Source organism: Hyperoodon ampullatus, assembly GCF_949752795.1.
Source record: "Hyperoodon ampullatus genome assembly, chromosome: 4".
Taxonomy (NCBI): Eukaryota; Metazoa; Chordata; class Mammalia; order Artiodactyla; family Ziphiidae; genus Hyperoodon; species Hyperoodon ampullatus.
Window position 1 is genome coordinate 133,159,306 of NC_136917.1, and position 21,194 is coordinate 133,180,499.

Below are 21,194 nucleotides of genomic sequence, written 5' to 3' on the forward strand. Positions count from 1 at the left end.
CTGCCGCGCTCCCCCAGCCCGCGAGGCCGCGCGCAGGCGGGTCCCGCGCTGCCCCGCGGGAGGGGCCGAGCCCGTGTTCCTCCTCCCTACCGGTCCCCATCCTTAAAGCACGAGTCGGGACGCCCCGCCTGTTGTAGACGGCGCCTGCATCTGGACAGCGAGCAGCCGGGGCAGGCCAGGGCCGACCGAGGAGGGCCTGAGGCAACGGACCCGCCGCGGCTGGCACACGAGCCTCTCGGCCCCGACTGAGTGGTTGCGGGAGCTGCGAGGGAAGGGGTCGCGGGCGCCATTGCTGCCCGTCAGAACGCCGCAGGGTCCCCGTCAGCCCTCGGCTGCTCTCCCCCGGCTGGGAGGAGCCGTCGCCAGTCCCCGGCCCGGTCTCGTGAATCGGGTGCCTAGTCTGCCGCCCGCGCCGAGACCATGTTTGACAAGACGCGGCTGCCGTACGTGGCCCTCGATGTGCTCTGCGTGTTGCTGGGTACGTACGCGCCGCCGGCCGGAGGGGCGTGTGCGCGCGAGCCCGGGGTGTGGGTGCACCGGTGGGTTGCGGGTGTGTGTTCGCTGGGAGGGGACTGGGCGAGAGCCGCGGACGGGCGTGGGGTGGGGGTGTGTGTGTGCCTGACGCGCGAGCCGTGCCGGGCGAGACGGTGGGGGCGGCTTCCGCAGCCCGGGGACCCCGCTTCGCAGCCCGCACCCCGGCTCCCGCGTGGCCGCTGCTGTTTGTCGCCCGGCGGTGCGCTGAGCCCACCCTGCTTGGACGCTGTTCACGCCTCTGCGCTCCATCCCTTGCTCTCCTGTCCTCTGTTTCCCTTCCACTCCCAGCCCGGAGGGTGGGCTCTTCCCCTCTCAGCTGTAGAGAAGCCTGGTCACTGGCTCATCAGGTTCAGTAGCGAAACGGGAGGTTTGATGCATTGGGGGTTCTCAGTAACTGGCGCCAGTGCCAGGTTTATCTTATTTGTGGGAAGCCGTTTACATTTCTGTCTATGAAAGACTAGAACTCTCCTAATTAGAAGGTGTTACCAGCTTGTAAATTGTCAGGCTGTTAAGTGGGTGTGATGATGCCAGGTTTCTGCCTATAGGTTTGAAGAACCTTGCTTTTTTGGGGCTGGAGTGGGGATGGTGTGCCCCAGACCTGCTGTGTCCTTCTCTGCACAGACCTTGCCATTGTGTAGCTTTCCATCTCCTGTGAGAGCCCAGAAGGAGCACTAGACATTTCTTTGGCTGCAGCAAATTTGGCGTTGTCTTTCTGACAGAAGAGTTCAGTTGTGAGTCTTCTGGTTGCCAGTTGCTCTTTTATTTTGACGAGAAAGAATTGAAGTCATTTGGCTAAGGGATAGGCGTTAGGAGGAGAGATTTTCACCTTTTCAGTATGTATTGTGTAAGGCACTATCTTTGAACTATTTATATGTTATGGAAAAAACGACAACAAGAAGACCTCGATGTTTGGGTAGTCCTACTCATGGTTGAGTATCGAAGTAATGGTATTGGCAAGTTCTCAGCGTTGGTTGGAGAGCTGTGACTTTAGCATCTTAGATGCAGGTCTGCATAATAGCTTTTCAGTGATAGGAAATTTTCCCCGGTTTTAATCCAGTATTCCATTCTCTTGCCTCAAACCTGACCATTTAGGTGCTTGCAGTCTTGCCGAATTTTTTACAAATTCTGTTACCTGTTTTTTGAGGAAAAATCTCTTTTTTATTTATGAAACATCTTTATTGTTTATGAAGACACTTACTGTATAGCTCCACAGTGAATTTTAGGAATTCAGTTTAGGAAAGGGAAACACGATTTTGGAACACTCTTTTTATAGAAGCACAAGTGATCCTTTCAGATGTCCGGACATATTCATAATTACATTAAATATATTCAAATTTATTTTCAGTGAAAAGCGTACCTTGGTAAAGATGTTATATTTAAAAATGTATTTTAACTTGTACTGAATGTTAGTGGAGGTTTGTTAAACTTCATTTATATTATAGTGAAGGGAGAGGAAAATGTTTAGTCATAAGTGACTTTGATAATTCTAATATATTGGATATTATTCTGTCATTGCCACATATTGTGTATTGTCAGAATTATATATAAACTTGCCCTTTTCCTGCCTTGTGGGAGTTGGTAATTTATGAAACAAACGTCATGTTTTCTCTTTGGGCCAAACACTGAACCAGGATAGGTGAAACATAATACTGCTCTGAGGTAGCTCAGTGTTATTAAACAGAAAGCCATATGGTAAATCTATGTTTTGTTTTGTTTTAATTCATGTATAATGGAGGAAACTATATGCAGTACAACTTTATAAATTGTAGGTTCTTGCAGTCTATATTTTCAATATGATGGAAACATCACATAATTGTCCTATAGAGGTAAGAGTAATTTTATTGCTACATGGACCTGACAGTTGCAGAATTTATGACGGCTCTCAAAAAAGATAAAATTGTGTTTATGACTTTAAGTATCTTCGATGGTTTTGGAAAAAACTTGTTTTGGGGACTTACGCATTTAGTATCAGATACTTATACCGATCTATTTGAAACACATTTTATCTGTTCTTGTGTTACTAGAGTTTTAAAGTAATTCAGTGTATTGTCAAGATAAGCCCAGAATTCCCTATTCCTAAATAGAAAGTGAAGTGTTATTTTAATTTGGTATATACGATGACATTAGATTTAACAGTATCAACTCTCCATTACAAGCAGCAATGAAGGAGAACAGTGATGCTAGAGATACAAAGCATTTTCATGCTGAGTTTTGGGAGATAATATATTTTTATAGCAAACTCACCTTTCTAGTGGAGTCTAAGGGCCCACTTTAAACCAAACTTTAAATTTGGTTTTCATTCACCTAACTGACAGCAGGAGATTGGCGGCCTAAAATCGTGATAGCTCAAAGAGGGTTATCAACCTGGCATTAACTTTTTTTTTTTTTTTGCGGTACGCGGGCCTCTCACTCTTGTGGCCTCTCCCGTTGCGGAGCACAGGCTCCGGACGCGCAGGCTCAGCGGCCATGGCTCACGGGCCCAGCCGCTCCGCGGCACGTGGGATCCTCCCGGACCGGGGCACGAACCCGTGTCCCCTGCATCGGCAGGCGGACTCTCAACCGCTGCGCCGCCAGGGAAGCCCAACTTTTTTCTTTTTCTTTGGAGAACTACAGGCGAGATTTGACTATAGCAACAAAAAGATGATTAAGCACTTCATAAGTACAGGGTTATGTGAAAGTGATTCATAATTATAATGTGAATATGTTCCAGGTTCTGTTAATGATCACCCAACATCATATAGTGTATCCATTTGATATGCTAATGTTATGTGATTGTGTTACATGCCTACTTTATAATATTACAGAAGGTGACGTCTGTTGAAGTGATAGTTAAACATGCTTGTGGGGGGGGTGTGTGGGTTGTGCATGTGTGCACATGTGTATACGCATTCTACCCCAAATCAGTGTTATCACCGCTGTGAAACATGAGTTCCTCCATATAATATACCCAGATTATTAGTTCCTTTAGTGGATCTGGTCAATTCTTGGAAGAAGAGTGAGAATTTTGAGAGATGATGTATATTTGATTCCTTTCTGTGGTGGAGCATGGTCTTGCCATCTTTCTCTGGCTCTTTTGATAATGAGTTCTATGATTGTAGAAAAGGCCATAAATACCATTTGAGCACACAAGAAAAGCTACTCTGCAGAGAATGGTAGTGGGCTGGTATGGAAGCTGTGTTTTTGCTCAATGGTTTAAACCATGTCCTGAATAAAACTTATTAGTGTTTAATTGCTGAGGGTCATTCTAGATTTTATGCACCCTGGCATTAGGCTGCCAGTTAATGGACACTGAGTCCACTAATTGATTCAGTGCACATTGATTGAAGGCTAACTCTGTTCCAAGTTCATGTTAAGTGCTAGGGATACAAAGACGAATAAGACAATCTGTGCCCTAAAGGAGTTCAGGGTCTAATGAGGGAGAAACAAACAAGAGTCACAACACATTATGATAAGTGTAATAATGAAGGTATGGAATATATGGCCTTTGAGTACAAAGAAGAGAGTTGCTCTAGATGAGATCCATTATAGATAAAAGGGTTGTCTGTTTATTCTTAGAGATGCAGAAATGACAAAAATTACCTAGGACTACTCTTAGAATCTTTTTTTTTTTCTTCCTCAACTTGATATAGGGCAGTGGGAACCCAAATAAGTACCTGTGTTTATGACTTTTTTTGCAGGTTCTCATGACGCCTAGAAGATTTGGGTGGAACTGGCAAAACCTTTTTATGTGCCTGTGTTTTTCTGGGTGGCGGTCATTTGGAATATCCTTCTGTATTGTATATTCTCCTTTTGCCCCTTCAGATCTTTTCTCCACCCTGCTCTTGCTTTTTGGTTTCTGGTTGGCTTTGACCAATGGGACAAGAGCAGGAGGCCTGGAAGAGCCAGTTTACTCCTGCTGGATTTGTGTTGCCAGAGCTGTTCTGTGTTTTGTGAGTAGGTCACAGCTTCTATTCAGTGGCCTTCTGTGCCAGCCAGCTACAGTTACAGATCTTTCTGGGTTCTGGTAACCCTTTACTTGCCCCCTTAGGCCTAGAGATGATAATGACTTCCTCATGTTGCTGGTGTGGGAGTATTCCACCATCCCCTGCTGCTTTCCCTAAACCCTGCCTGTACTTTTGAAGATTATTCCTTCATTAAATTCTCTCTTGAAAACCTTATTTGGATGTGTTGTTTTTTGTCCAGGGCCCTACTGATAACACTCATGTTATGTCCAAACAGATGAGGTAACTTCCCTTTCTGCACTTGACACCAGTTACAGTTTCCCATAATAGCAGGTGATACAGCAACTCATGGGCCCCACCATTGGCTTTCTTGGAATGGAGGGCGTCATGGTTACCTCAGCATGCTGCAAACGTGGTATCAACATTATGCCAGATCAGAGTCAATAAATTTAGGGGAAAATGTGGCAGCAAAAAACATTGGCATCCATAGGTGGTTGTGGAATCCCTGTTACTTATTCTTCTCCAGTAATTATGCTGACATCATCCTGCCCCTTAAGTAGTACCCCTCACGAGTGCCCCCTTTCCTGACCCTGAATCTGGGCCCCTTTCTGAAGTAAAAATCAAATACTTAATGAAAGAGTCTCACTTGCTAAATAGTCTGCAGCCTTCCCTTTTCTCCTAACATTTATTTGTTCATTCACTCATTATTGGGTGAATTCACTCATGTATTTGTTTCTTATCTAGTAGGTGCTGGGCATTCTGTTAGATACCAAAGAGGTAAATAAATAAATAGGACATAGTGCCTGTCCTACTTGCCATTTCAACTTCTGTTAACTTCTATTCAGCAGACTTCTTTTGCTTCTGATGAAAGTTTACTGTGCTTGTTTCTCTGTTTTTTTTTTTTTTTTTTTGCGGTACGTGGGCCTCTCACTGTTGTGGCCTCTCCCGCTGCGGAGCACAGGCTCCGGACGCGCAGGCTCAGCTGCCATGGCTCACGGGCCCAGCTGCTCCGCGGCACGTGGGATCCTCCCGGTCCGGGGCACGAACCCGTGTCCCCTGCATCGGCAGGCGGACTCTCAACCACTGCGCCACCAGGGAAGCCCTGTTTCTCTGTTTTATGTAACTGTTCTCTTTCCTCTCAGCCACAGAGAGAGAGAAGGAATCTCAAAAGATGAACAGAAATTTGTCAAACTGGCCTATTCTTGGGTCACACTGGCCTCCTGTTGCAAGGCTTTTTCTACCTTTAAATGGCTAGTTTGGAACAAAAGCAGAGGCCTGGAAGAAATTGATAGTATTTGGCTCTAGTTGGTTTTATACAGTTGACATTAAACTTAAATTTACCTTGCTTGGAATAGAGTATGGAAATATTCTGAGGCCATTCCCCTCTATAGCTTTTATGAAAAGTAATTTTTTCCTTTATATTCTTTTTGAATTACATCCTTTTGGAAACTCTTGGACATGCTATGAATCTTTATTAATTTCTTTCTTGTTTAGTCATTTTTGGCTGAGTTCTACCAAAGTTTCCTATGTGTTGCTTAGCTTGTGGAATTATTCTAATTCTTTTTGATAAGAAATTAAAGTTTAAATTGTTTACCCTGCTAAAAAAGAAGTTGGTAGTAAGTCATTAAACATCCACATTTTAAGTGAACCAGTTAACGTGTAGCTTCAGTTTTATGGAAAGGAATTTGGAATGTTAATTGTTTCCTCCTAATTTAGGTGGCTTAATTCAGCATATGAGATGGAAATATACAGTCTATGTAATAAGCTAGTTAGGGATTATATGGAAACTGTCTTGCCTCTTTTCTTATTTTCTTTCTGAAAAAGCGTTCATTCAGGTATTATGAGCTGTGGTTACAAGTAACTTTCTTCTTTCTTTTTGGCCCTCTTCTTTTTCTACTTACCTTATTTTTCATTTTCACTTTTTCCACTCCAGCCTGCTTTCCTTCTTCCCTTCAACCTTCTTGCTCTCTAGGTTTAAAGCCCAGATGGCTCAGAGTCGTTTTTTACTTAACTGAAACTAGTCTAACATTGGGAATGACTTTTTCTTTAAAACATTAGATAGACAGCACAGTCTAGTGATGGACTCTGGATCCAGACTGCCTAGGTTCACATTCCAGCTCCTCCATTTACTAGCTGTGTGACCTTGGGCAAGTTTCCTCTTTGTGCCTCTGTTGCCTCAGCTGTGTAATGATAAAAGTACCTACCTTGTGTGGTTGTTGTGAGGCTTAAATGAGTCAGTATATAAAGGGCTTAGAGCAGTGCCTTGCACTTAATGTGCACAATGTGTTTGTCAAATAAAATTAATCACCTATAATCCTACTATAACAACATCATTATTTTAGTAAAAATAACATCAACCTCATTTTTTAATAGGGACAAAAACACAAACTTTAAACCGTTTCCCATGAGTACTCATGGAATGTCTTTGAAGCTTACAGAATATCTTGAAATAGTAGTGTTTTATCAGTCACATGTAAAAACCACATATATGATCTTCAGGTAGTGGTAATCCCAGCTACGGTAGAAATCGATCTGTATAGTCTGGGGTAGAATGTAATTAAACAAATGGAAAAACTGTTACTTTATACAGTGGTTAAGTCCTGAATTTCAGCTTAATCAAGAAAATGGAGTTAGCCACACTCTGATCACCTTCACTGTTTTTATTGCCCAGGCCTTGGAAATGATTGAGTGACCATGTAAAAAAGTAGACTTACTAATCCTAAATTTTTTGAATGACCTTAATTGTGCATCCTCATTTGTGTAAATTCTGTTGTTTGAATTCCTACCTGCAGTTAAGCAGGCAGCAAAGAAAAAGCTACTGTGTAATACCTCTTCATATCCCCTCTCCCTCTTACCCCTGTTCTTCCCATCAGGTTTTATTTATTTATTTAGTTGCTTGCTTGCTTGCTTGCCGCGGCATGCGGCTTATTGGATCCTAGTTCCTTGACCGGGGATCAAACCGAGGCCCCCTTCAGTGGAAGCGTGGAGGCCTAACCACTGGACCTCCAGGGAATTCCCTCAGAGATTTATTTTGACATGTGTTAACCTGGTACTATTTTTTATGTTGTGTTTAACACAATGTTAAGTTTTTAAAATATCTGATTTTGCAACATCCTTCGTTTATTTATTTATTAGCTATTATGCGCTTAGTACAATGCTAGGAGCTGTAATTATCACTGTGAAAAAGATAGGTAAGGTCTCTATACTAATATATAGAATGTGTGACAAATATATAAGACAATTACAGATGTTTGTGAATGCCATGGAAGAATGAAAACAAGGTTAGAAGAGAGTGAGATGTGGGAGGTGGCAATCTCAAGGAAGGCTTCTCTAATGAGGGCATTTTTGATTTCAGATTTAAGGATGAAAGTGGAGGAGCTGGAAGAAGATGATTCCAGGCATAGGGAAGAGCAGGCGTTGAGGGCTAAAGGGGCAAAAGGGCATTAGTAACAGAAAAGAGACCCGTGTGGCTGGAATATAGTATGTATCCATGATATTCCTTTTTTTTTTTTTTAATTCGCTCTGTCTCGGCACACGTACGTGTCACCAGCTCTTTTTATTTTATTTTATTTTATTTTATTTTTATTTATGGCTGTGTTGGGTCTTCGTTTCTGTGCGAGGGCTTTCTCTAGTTGTGGCAAGTGGGGGCCACTCCTCATCGCGGTGCGCGGGCCTCTCACTATCGCGGCCTCTCTTGTTGTGGCCTCTCTTGTTGTGGAGCACAGGCTCCAGACGCGCAGGCTCAGTAATTGTGGCTCACGGGGCCAGCTGCTCCGTGGCATGTGGGATCTTCCCAGACCAGGGCTCGAACCCGTGGGTCCTGCATTGGCAGGCGGACTCTCAACCACTGCGCCACCAGGAAAGCCCCGATATTCTTTTTTTTTTTTTTTTTTTTTTGCATTACACGGGCTTCTCACTGCTGTGGCCTCTCCCGTTGCGGAGCACAGGCTGTGGACGCGCAGGCCCAGCAGCCATGGCTCACGGGCCCAGCCGCTCCGCGGCATGTGGGATCCTCCCAGACCGGGGCACGAACCCGTGTCCCCTGCATTGGCAGGCGGACTCTCAACCACTGCGCCACCAGGGAAGCCCCCCGATATTCTTAATAGTGAATTTTGCAACTTATTTCTAAATGTCAGAGTGGATAATAATAATAATAACTGACATTTACTTAGTGCTCACTAGGCCCTGTGTGGCTGTGAGGTCTCTCAAAAACGTGCTCAGGGACGATAGCTTGTTCATCTTCATTCTGTAGATGATGGAATTAAGGCCTAGAGCAGTTGGGAAACTCCCAGTGTAACTCAGGTAAGAAGTGGTATGGTTGAGAATTGGGAAATGCATTTTTAAGGGTTATAACTTTTGAATTCAGATTGACTGGTCCAGGTTTGAGAAATGAAGAGGGTGAGGAATGAAGGATTGAGGGAATTAATTGGCTGTAAAAGCAGTGGTTATTTTCGGTGGCCTAAATGTTTTATGACTATCTTTATTCTATATGATGTTGCTGCAGAGTCAGTTTCTGCTTATCATGTTTTGAGCATGTGTCTGCTGTCCAAAGGAGGCACTTTAATTTTTCATAAGTCAAATGCGTAATAACTACTAAGAGTTTGCTAGGAGGGTATATCATACTGGAAGATGTAACTGATTTGCCCTGTTCAGTAACATACCCACAGACTTTTTCTTCAAATACGTTGTTGTCATAGGCATTTCTACCCAGTAAAGGAAGACCTTTGTCCTTCATTGCATTACACATGAGTCATGTGTATAGAGTTTAGAGTCACCTTTCGTAACTCACTCCAGCAGATATAGTTAGAGCCTCATGGTTTAGTTCTCAGTTGTCACTGCTTGGAAATGTTTCCTGAGTCTTTTTTCAGGGTGGAGTGCCCAGGAAAATGACATATAGGAAATGTGTAGCGGATGAGCTCTTGAGTTAATTGGCAGCTTGTTAAGCCAGGTTCTGCCTTGCCTTTTGGTTCATTTACGTCAGCAGGAAGAGAGATGGGTTGGCTGCTTAGGTGCTTGAGGTAAATGAGAAGAAGAGAAGAAAAACGTTCTTTATTGAATGAATAAATGAGCCTTTGGTAAGTGTCTTACATAAACTCATGAATCATCACAGAACTGTATGGTATTAGCCTATGGTATGAGCCTCATTGTATGCCCTAGCACTGGTAATACAAAATGGGTGAAAAAATAAAACAAAACCCATGGATCTCAAATAGCTTCTTGCTTTCTCTGGAAGTCGGACTCATAACAAACAATGACAATACTGTATGGTTGAGTTGAGTGCCTGATATGTCACAACACTTAGGTTACTAAAAATGAGTGAGATAGGGCCTCCCTGGTGGCGCAGTGGTTGAGAGTCCGCCTGCCGATGCAGGGGAACGGGTTCGTGCCCCGGGCCGGGAAGATCCCTCATGCCGCGGAGCGGTTGGGCCCATGAGCCATGGCCGCTGAGCCTGCGCGTCCGGAGCCTGTGCTCCGCAACGGGAGAGGCCACAACAGTGAGAGGCCCGCATACCGCAAAAAAGAAACAAACAAAAACAAACAAACAAACAAACAAAATGAGTGAGATAGGGTCTCCATCCCCAAGAGGTACACAGAGCACTGTAAGGGGAGAGAAGTAGGAATTTGAATGAAGTCTGTCTGTATTTCAAAATAGTTTCTCCTGAGACCACTGCTTTTACTTTCCAGCAGAGGTAATGTAAACCTTTGGGAACATCACTTTTGGCTAGTGCTAAATTCTGGAAATAATTCCTGTAGATAGTTCAGAATCCATCTATATTACTGGGTGGAAACACTGTAATACCGGTGCTTAGAAAGTGTGTGGCACATGGTAGGCATTCAGATATTTGTTACCTGAGTGAGTAGGCAATAGACTTGAGACAGCCACTCTTCTGGGGCTGGAATGCTCACTCCATCTATTACTAACTGTACGACCTTGGGCAGGTTGCTTCAACTCTCCGTGAGTTTTGTCATCTAATGAGGAAAAAGATGATGATAATAGTGTCTTCCTCATAGTGCTGTGAAATTAGATGAGATAATGTACGAGACAGTGTATGCGAAGTGTTTAGCGTATTCCTTGCCTGTGCTATTGTTGTTATCATTATCATTGTTAAGTTAATAAACCAATGTAGTACCACTGACCCAGTCTGTTATTTAAATTTGATACCATGTGCTGGTGACTTTTCTTTTGGAACATTATTTAGTGTAGTTCTAGCTTCAGTTTAAATAGCATTTAAATTGGAACCTGGTTCATATTTCAGTTTTTAGTGTCCAGATCACTATGGGAGATGTTTTGATTACTTCTAACCTGTTTCTTTCTGGACTCAGATACCTTACTCAGATCTTCTCATTTTACTTCTAGGTAAGCAATATTCCCACAGCTCATAGACAAAGTACCCAAACGAATGTTTGTGGTTGTAGAGAGAAGAGCAGACTAGAAATAGGAATAAACAAAGGTGTGTGTGAATAGCATGGTTGAGATAGTCATAAGTTCTCTTAGTACTCACATTTTAAAACACGAAGATTTTATTTCTTGAATATAAACTGGTCAAAAGCTAATAACTTGCAATACAGGTTGAAGTACAGCTGCAATACAGCTAAACATAACGAGTTCTTATAACTTCTCTTGATCAATAAGAATTTTTCCTTTTTTTCTTTCCATAGAGTTTAAAAAATAAATGTATATAGTGATCACATCCATCTGCAGTGTTCTTGGATAGTCCTAATTTTAGGTAACAGTCTTCTTCATAGAGGCAGTTTGTTAAATGTATAACTAAATGTAATTCAAAGTTATACTTTTATAATATTTTTCTTAAAACAACTATTAAAAAAACCCACACTTTTTTGGGCTTCCCTGGTGGCGCAGTGGTTGAGAGTCTGCCTGCCAATGCAGGGGACATGGGTTCGCGCCCCAGTCCGGGAAGATCCCACATGCTGTGGAGTGGCTAGGCCTGTGAGCCATGGCCGCTGAGCCTGCGCGTCCAGAGCCTGTGCTCCACAACGGGAGAGGCCACAACAGTGAGAGGCCCACGTACCGCAAAAAAAAAAACAAAAAAAACCCCACACTTTTCAAATGACATCCCAATTTGATTTAGAAAATATACTTAGCATAGTTATACAGTGCAGCAGAAGCAAGTGATGTTTATTGTATTTTACTTTTTTAAAAATAGCATTGATACAAGAGAGGAATTTTGAATATGCTCCTTCTCAAATATTGTCTGTGTCTAACCCAGTGGCCCAATTGGAGAAAAGGTCTCTTAATTTGTGATTGTTATCAAAACTTGTTAGGCGAGTTATGGGTAATACTCAACTTTATAGCTAGTGTTGGATATCTACATTAATATGAGAGATTCTAAGTTCTGCCATTGAATATAGTTTAATTACTAACAAAATCTAATAAATAAATAAGTTACCTTTTAAGAAGATAAGTTTGTGCATTAGGATTTGACATTGTGGATGATTTTTCACTGAATAACAATTTTGTTTATGTAACTTTTTTTAAAGGGTTCAGAGTGTGGTCTGGTAGTGAAAGAGGTTGGCTTGGAAGTCAAATTCTAGTCTTCTGCTACTCTCTCTGATCACATGGGCAAGATCACTTGGGCTCCTTCATCTACTTATATGTAAATTATAGTGAGAAGAATGTCGGCCTTGCCTATCTCTCCAGATCATAGGGGTGAGCAAACCTTGCTTATTAAGGAGAGTCAGTAGCTGCAGAATATATTGGAGCAGTTGATACCACTGGACTCAGGGTAGGAAAACGAAGAGCACATGGTAAATGGGGCATTTTGAGCAACTGCAGCAGACTTGCAGGAGATCAGTTATAAATCTAGCCTGGCCATGACGACAGTGAGTGTTGTCAGCAAAAAATAGGAAAAAGCTGAAGACTGATTGAAGTATTCAGGAAGTAGTGATATAGGAAAAATGGGCCCTGATACAAAGTAATGCAGGCCCCCTGCTTGAGTCTCTTCTTTCACCACACATAGGTATATGACTTTATCAGTGACCAAATGGCTCATGAAATCTTGCAACTAGTTGGTTACTCTTATGTCAGCCATATTGTGAGAAATGGTAACATATGCTACCTTGAGAAGCCAAAGCAAAATATAATTTGGTCAAACTCACTGAAATTTCAGTGAAGGGAGATTTTCAGTTTTAAAAAAGATAAAGAATAATGTTCACCTACTATCAAAATAAAAAGAAAAAACGAAAAAAGAAAGAAACCACAATTCTAACCTAGTCTGCTTAATATCAGGAGATTGTCATCTGTATCAACAGCAATTTGTCTTCAGCTAAGACTGTCAGATTCTTTTGGCAAAGATCTGAAATGCCAGGGGAACCTCTTCTAACTTTATATCCACCTGTGCTATATATTCTATTCCAGTGACTTGCAGAATAGTAAATAGGAGAGAGATTTCTTTAAATTAAATAATAACATTATCTAGGATTATGTTTCTGTTTTCCTCAGTACTAGTCTTGCAGTTTGTTAGCCAGTTAATGATTGGAATGGTGAGACCTTAATGTTACTTTTAGCTGTAGCTGGCAGAATGATTCATTACTACATAGGGCATTGGGGTATAGCTATCATTGAACAGTTAAGGAGTTTTGTCTATCCTATAGCCCTGGAAACCCACCACCAATTAGAAATATGTACATCATAATTAAAATACCATGGCCGAAGTTGTAAGAAAATTTTGACAAAATTGAGTCCTATTTAAGAGTCATATTTTTTGTTTGCTAATAATTTAAAACTTACACTTAAAAACACTGAGTAGTTGTGACTGAAATTTTAAACTCATAAGCCTCTGTAGCCCAAAGGCCCTGATGTTGGCTTTGGCTAACTTAATTTCTTCTGATAAAAAGGGAGGCAAAGAGGAGAGTGAGGAAAAGGAAAGTTTAAAAAAACAAAGAAGTGAATATTGCTATAGTCTGTTTTTACCTTCCAAGAGGAAGTCAGGAGAGGGTGAAGCTTCTTTGAGAGGAAGAGGGCCAGTAGGATTAATCATGAGGATGTACCTCACAAGGCCTGAGATTGCTGCCCAGTAAAGAGATTGTAGTGGAGGTTCTGATTTTCAGTTGGATGAATCTAAGGGTCACATTTATAGTAATTTAAATTTCCTGAAGTAAGGAATTTGTCCTTTAGGTTGATCAACTATAATTGAACCTATGTTTTGGATTTACTAGGAAAAAAGAGCAGATTGCTGGAAAAATTTTGTTATAGTTACCCTTACTTCATGTCCTCAGACTTTTCGTAATTAAGAATGAAATATTGAGATTGGAGGGGAATTCCCTGGCGGTCCAGTGGTTAGGACTCGGCTCTTTCACTGCCGTGGCCTGGGTTCGATCCCTGGTTGGGGAACTAAGATCCACAAGCTGCCCAGTGCAGCAAAATCAATCAATCAATCAATCAAATTTTAAAAAAAGGAACGAAATATTGAGATTGGAAGACAGCATAACTTGGTTGAATATTTTGTAAATTAAAAGAAGAAGAGTTTGAAATTTTGAACTGTAAGGTACATCAAACAGAATTGTGGCAGAAATGTTATAGTTCATATAGGGGCTAGCCATAGGCATGTTTTAGTGTATTATCTGAATATAATTCAGAAGAGGGTGTTTATGTTATAGGAGATAAAGACATATTAGTACTCTGTATAATAAAGGGGGTGAATGGGTACTTTTTGAGGGGGCTAGCATCATGTCTGTGCAAACTGATTACTCAAAATAAGAGGGGAATGGACTGTTGTATTACTTTAAAGCAGTTTAAATGTAGGGTGTTACCTTGCAATTTCAACAGAACTTTATTAAAATATTTTATATGTTATCAAGATACTAAATAAGTTTCCATTTATTTTTACTAATGTATAAAAGTTTTACAGAATTATTTTATATTGATAGGATGCATAAAAGTTAAAGAATATGGACACTGGAAACATACTGGTCTGAGTTTGAATTCTAGTTCTATCACCTACCACTAGGGTGAATCACCCAAGTTGACAACTTCAATTTCTTTATCTGAAGAGGACTGGGTCTTCATCTGTATGTTCTCCTTGGCTGTGATGCAGTGTCCACTACATAGTAGGCATTTGTTAATTCCAGTAATATTAGTTCTTCACATATTGTGTGCTAGGCCCTGTCTTAGGCAGTGGAGATGCATATAATCACACAAATAAATATAAAAATGAACCAATAAGTGCTATGAAGGGGAGGTATGGGTACTATGCGAGTTTATAAAAAGGGTTTTGAATAAGGAGGATAGGGTAGCTTTTTTAAATGATGACTTTGGCTGCAGGGAGGAATAATAGATTGAAGTTGGAAAAGAATGGATTTAGGGAGATCAGTTAGGAGGCTGTTGCAGCTGTCCAAATGAGATAATGGTAGTGAAAGTAAAGAGGTGCTGGTGGAAATGGAGAAAAGTTTGAAGGGATTTGTGAGGTATCTGAGAGGTAAAATGGACAGGTTTTGGTGACATATTGAAAGTGGAAAGTCGGAGAGAGAGAAATGTCAAAGATAGTTTTGAAAGTTCTGGCTTGCATAATTGGATAGACGTTGGTTTCTGTAATAACTGAGCTGGGGAGCACTAGGAGAGAACCCATTTGAGATGGGAAGGCGGGGGAGATGAGATAGTGAGTTTGGTTTTCAGAGTGCTGTGTTTAAGGTGCCTTTGAGATTTCCAAGAGGAAGTATCAAGTCCTTGTTTGGATAGATGGGTCGAAAGCTCAGAGGAACTGTCTGACTTTTGGGAGTCATTGGCATATTCATGGTAATTGAAGTCATGAGAATTGATGAAATCTCAGGAAGAAGTTATAAAGTGAAAAGGAAAGAAGGTTTAGGACTGAGCTATGAGAAACACCAACTTTTTAGATTGGTTGGAGGAAATGAAAAATACCAAGACTGAGAGGGAGGGAACACTTTAAAAACCAGGAGAATGTTTCTGGAAAGCCAAGTGAGGAGAATGCTTCAAGGAGAGAGTGGTAACAATGTCTACATTCTCCTGAAATGTAAGTAAGATAACACTTGGAAAGTGTCCATTGGGTTTAGTTACGCAAAGGTCATTGATAACCTTATGTAAAGCCATTTTTAAATTGGGGTGGGCTGGAGGCTTCCCTGGTGGCGCAGTGGTTAAGAATCCGCCTGCCAGTGCCGGGGACACGGGTTCAAACCCTGGTCTGGGAAGATCCCACATGCCGCAGAGCAACTAAGCCCGTGTGCCCCAACTACTGAGCCTGCGAGCCACAACTACTGAAGCCCGTGCCCCTAGAGCCCGTGCTCCGCAGCAAAGAGAAGCCACCGCAATGAAAAGCCCACGGACCGCAACAAAGAGTAGCCCCCGCTCACAGCAACTAGAGAAAGCCCCCGCACAGCAACAAAGACCCAACGCAGCCAAAAATAAATAAATAAAATAAATACATTTATTATAAAAATAAATGTTAAAAAAATAAATTGGGGTGGGCTGAGAAGTGAGTAGTTGGTGAAGTGGAAATCTGTGGCTATTGGTAATTCTCTTAAAAAGTTGCACTTAAAAGGGAGAGTGTAGTAGCCAATAGTCTGGGATAATACGTTGTCATGGTTTCCTGTGCTATGTTCAATGGGGGAAGAATGATCTTGCCAGATAGAGGGACCATTTTTAGGTCAATGGTATAGGAATAGTTGAACTCCTCTTACAGAACCCTGTTTACTGGGAACACTGGATTATTTGATATCCTTGTTTTCCAAAGTAACTGTTACCAAATGTGGTGGAGTTTGGGATATGAAGCCTGGTAGACTTGGTTTCAAAATTCTGCTTTGCTATGTATTCTTGCTTCAGGTCACACAAATTCTTATTTAGTCTTGTTGAGCTTCAGTTTCTTCACTTGCATAATGGAGCGGATACTGTCTACTTCACAGATTTGTTAGGAATAAATGAGAACCTATGTAAATAAAGTACCTGGTACTTAGTAGGCATTCAACAAACTAATATCTGCCTGTCTTTTTTTTCTTGCTTCCCATGGCAGCTGCTATTTATTGTGTAGTTTCAGCATTGCATGTTTGCTCTTAGCCATAAAGGAATAATTTGTGGGAGTTCTTCCTTCTTGCAACTTATCTTCTGTATAAAATAACTTGAGTGCTATAAACATAGATTTTTAGGAAAACGGATATATGATTTGCTACTGCAATAATAACTATTAAAAAAAGAATTTTACCAAACTTTTTGGCTTGTGTGCCTTTTAAAAAAAGTGTGTGTGTTTTAAACAAAGCTTACTAATTTAGATATGCCACTTTGGTAACTTCCTGCCAAAGTTAGAGTTTTTATGTTTTCCTTCTGAGACACACCTTAGTATAACTTTATTTAGTTTCTGGAACCTTGCCATTTGGCATAATTTCAGACTAGACATGATGGATCCACATAAATACTTTTAAGATTTAAAATACACAATACATTTTTTTTTATAGGTGGGGGCATGTGAACTCTTAAAAGCCGTTGAGGTCTCAGGTCTGGATTTTATTTGGTTGTTTAAAATTTATTTGTAGTTTTTTTTTTTTTCTTGCGATACGTGGGCCTGTCTCACTGTTGTGGCCTCTCCCATTGTGGAGCACAGGCTCCGGACACGCAGGCCCAGCGGCCATGGCTCACGGGCCCAGCTGCTCCGCGGCATGTGGGATCCTCCCGGACAGGGAGGACACGGACAAACCCGTGTCCCCTGCATCGGCAGGCGGACTCTCAACCTCTGCGCCACCAGGGAAGCCCAATTATATGGATTCAGCATAATGCATTTAACCCCATTTTTCGACATTTGAGTCTTGGATATGGAATAACATCATTAGTAAAATCTAGGTTAGTTTTTTCTTTTAAAATAATTATTCTGCCATTTCCAAATTTTCTAAAATTAACATGTAATAAATTAGTAAACTCTAAAAAGCCCAGAAAAGAATATAAGTATCACTACTAATCTTACTGCCACCCAGAGATGACCTCTTTTTTAACATTTTGGTTATATATCTTTCCAGACACTTTTAAAAAAAACCTGTGCTCTAAATGGAAATACACTGTCTTCAAATGAGCTAAAGAAGACTGTTAGGAAATTTCTCAAAAGAAATGATAGATCCCTCCCCCCCACCCCCGCCAAAAAAAAAGATCTGTCTAAAGTCCTTGTAGACCAAGCTAGAAGTCTATATTAACTGAGAATATCCTTCCAATGTTGAAGAAATAAATTTCAGACAGAATTCAACATACAAACCAATACAAGTTATTATTTGTAATCATGTATGTATCTAGCATAACTTTGATACTAACATGGCAAAGACATTTTATATATATATATAAACATCCACATATATATATTCACATATATATATCCATTCTCTCTTTCTTATGAAAATATTAAGAAAAAATTAGGAATAGAATTTTACCAAACTGAATCTAGTTACCTAAAAGACAATATATTACAGTAAAGTTTGATAAGGTCCCCAAAAAATCAACTGAAATTTTAGAAGCAGTTGATTTTATTGGACATGACTGGAAAATTTTTTAAAATTAATTTTGAAGCAAGAAAATATTTTTCCAAATATGCTTATATATATCTATATCATTTATTCAATAAATCTATTTATATTTACATATTTATATTTATTTTTATATTCAGTAAATATAAACTGTAGGTATAGTAGACATCAGATTCTGTATTCAATGTTAGGCATCTTTTTTTTTTTTTTTGCCATACGCGGGCCTCTCACTGTTGTGGCCTCTCCCATTGCGGAGCACAGGCTCCGGACGTGGAGGCTCAGTGGCCATGACTCACGGACCTAGCCGCTCCGCCGCATGTGGGATCTTCCCAGACCAGGGCATGAACCCGTGTCCCCTGCATCGGCAGGCGGACTCTCAAGCACTGCGCCACCACGGAAGCCCCTAGGCATCTGTTTTAAACAAGATTCATTTCTTGCCCTCAAGTAGCTTATAGTTTATTGAAAATGTAGTTAAGGCCTAGTGATAGTGGTAAGAAAAAGAAAAAAAGAGGGAGGAAACAATAAAAAGCATTTTCATTAAAGGGAATAGACAATTCCTAAGCAGGTATTGGTGTGAAATAAAGTTAGAGTGATGAGTAGATCATACAGTTTTATGTCTTATGTTGTTCTGTGCTGTCATTTCATGTCATGTGATATGATGTGAAATTATATTAAGGAGTAGAGAGACCACTTACTAATGGCAGTACTTGGATTTAAGAGCCTCATCACATTTGTCAGTTAAAAGATAACCTAGCTACAATGTGGCATGTGGACTCGAAAACTCAAGAGGGGCTTCAAGAGTCTAAAAAACTATCATAACACTTGTGAAAATTAATCAGAATAAACCAGGGAAATGACTGGAAACTTAAAAGAAGTATGTGGACTGTGAGGGAGAGGAGCAGTAGGAACTCTCATTTATTGCTGGTGGGATTGCAAAATAGTACACCCAGCTTGAAAGACAGTTTGGCAGTTTCTTACAAAACTAAACATACTCTTACACAGGATCTAATAATCATGCTCCTTGGTATTTACCCAAATGTAAAAAACTTATGTCCATACAAAATCCTGCATGTGGATATTTATAGCAACTTTACTCATAATTGTCAAAATTTGGAATTTTTGGAATTCCAAAATTTTGGAATTTGGAAGCAACAATGATATCCTTCAGGAGGTGAATGAATAAACTATGGTACATCCAGACTAAGCAAAAAGTCATGAAAAGACAAGGAGGAGCCTTAAATGTATATCACTAAGTGAAAGAAACCAACCTGAAAGGGCTACATACTGTATGACTTCCACTATTTGACATTCCAGAAAAGGCAAAACTATGGACAGTTGTTGCCAGGAGTTAGAGGAGAGAGAAGGATGAATAGGTGGAGCATAGAGGATTTTGGGGGCAACGAAACTACTCTTTGTAATACTATAATGGTAGATGCATGTCATTCTACATTTGTCCAAACCCATAGAATGTACTACACCAAGAGTGAACCCTAATGTAAACTGTGGACACTGGATGACAATTATTTGTCAATGTAGGTTCATTAAGTGTAACAAATGTACCACTTTGGAAGGATTATTGATAATGTGGGAGGCTGTGCATGTGTGGGGAAAAGAGGTATGTGGGCAATCTTTGTACCTTCCGCTTAATTCTACTGTGAACCTAACACTGCTCTGGAAAAAATAAAGTCTATTTAAATAAAAAAATAAAATAGATAACTAACAAGAACCTACAGTATAGCACAGGGAACGCTGCTCAGTATTTTGTTAATAACCGAAATGGGAAAAGAATTTGAAAAAGAATAGATACATGTATATGTATAACTGAATCACTTAGCTGTACACCTGAAACTAACACAACATTGTTAATCAATTATGCTCTGATATAAAATAAGAATTTAAAAACGAACAAACAAAAAACGTGTGCTCTAAAAAAAACAAAGCAACAAGTTGGGATATTACTTCATGTACCCTTTTTAACATAGTCTTCTACAAAATTACTTTTAATGGTTATGTGTGTTTCATTGTTTGTATTTGGCATAATCCACTTTACTTCCATTTTTTAATATTTAGGTTATTTGCAGTTTTTGTGCTGTAATTCTGTATACAACATCTTAGTAGAAACTTTGGAAAAGCTTCTTGGCTCGCCCATCCCAGACTATCTCAGTGTGTTCTGGCCTTTTCTGCCTGCTTCTCTCTCTCTTCCAGTACTTCCTTCTTTAACAATAAGACCAGATCAGGCGGACAAGCTCTACTTCAAACAATTCATTAACTATCAGGCAATGAACATGCTGGCCTCTGTGAATTCAGGGATCAGAGAGAGACATAGACCCATTTTATTTGCCAGAGATAAATAATTTCAATACATCAGTTAAGTGTTGTGATAATTTTATGTATGTATCAGGTCCGTGGAAACTCAGAAAGAGAGCAGTTGTTGTGAAGGCAGTAGGCAGAGGAGAAAGATCTGGGAATAAGCATTTAATTAAGCTCTCTTAATATGCCAGGTAATATGCTAGGCATATTACTAGGCTCTTAGTTTACAACAGGGAGGTACATAAATTATATTTATTTGCATCCACCATATGAGGAAACTGAGCTTAGATAGGTAGATCATTTGCCCATGCTCACTCAACTAGTAACTGGGAGAATGCCCAGAGTAAACCCAACTAGGTGTATCTGACTACAAAGCCTCAGCTCCATCTGGGACCCCACCCTGCCACACCAAAGGAAAGATTCCAGGAGGAGCTGAATAGAAAGAAGCTAGAATGGCAGGTAGACGTTAGCTAGGTGGAGGGGGTGGGGTCATTGTTTGGAGCTTGGTAAGAGGGGAGTCGAGAGAGGTGATATGAGGCTTAAGCCAACATTAAGAAAAAATTTGTATATAGTAAAATTCACTCTTTTGGGATACAGTTCTGTGAATTTAGACAATTTAGAACTTAGAGTCATGTAACCACCACACAATCAAGGTACAGAACTAGTCTGTTCCCCCGCCCCCCAAAATTCCCTCAGGCTTCTCTTTTTTAGTCAACTCCTCCCACCATTCTCCACCTCTGACAACCATGGGTCTGTTCTTCATCCTATAATGTCATATAAATGGAATGTCATATAATGCCATATAGTAAATGGAATCATACAATATGTAGCCTTTTGAGTCTGGCCTCTTCACTTAACATAATGCATTTTTAATTAGGCGGCCATTAATGATGTAAACGTTACTGTATAATTTTGCTGTAGTTTTTTGCTTATTTC

The 21,194-nt window shown here is 40.5% G+C and overlaps 1 protein-coding gene across 2 annotated transcripts in view; it reads left to right on the forward strand.

Annotated features, from left to right (window-relative positions):
• Positions 1 to 227: 227 nt before the first annotated feature.
• The window catches only part of PLPP1 (phospholipid phosphatase 1), a 114,902-nt gene continuing 93,935 nt past the window's right edge, over positions 228 to 21,194 (forward strand). For both annotated transcript variants that reach the window (XM_079703249.1, XM_079703250.1), the window contains exon 1: positions 228 to 478. In XM_079703249.1, coding sequence (XP_079559375.1) covers positions 421 to 478 — 58 coding nt within the window. In that variant the 5' untranslated portion in view covers positions 228 to 420. The remainder of the gene's footprint in view (positions 479 to 21,194) is intronic.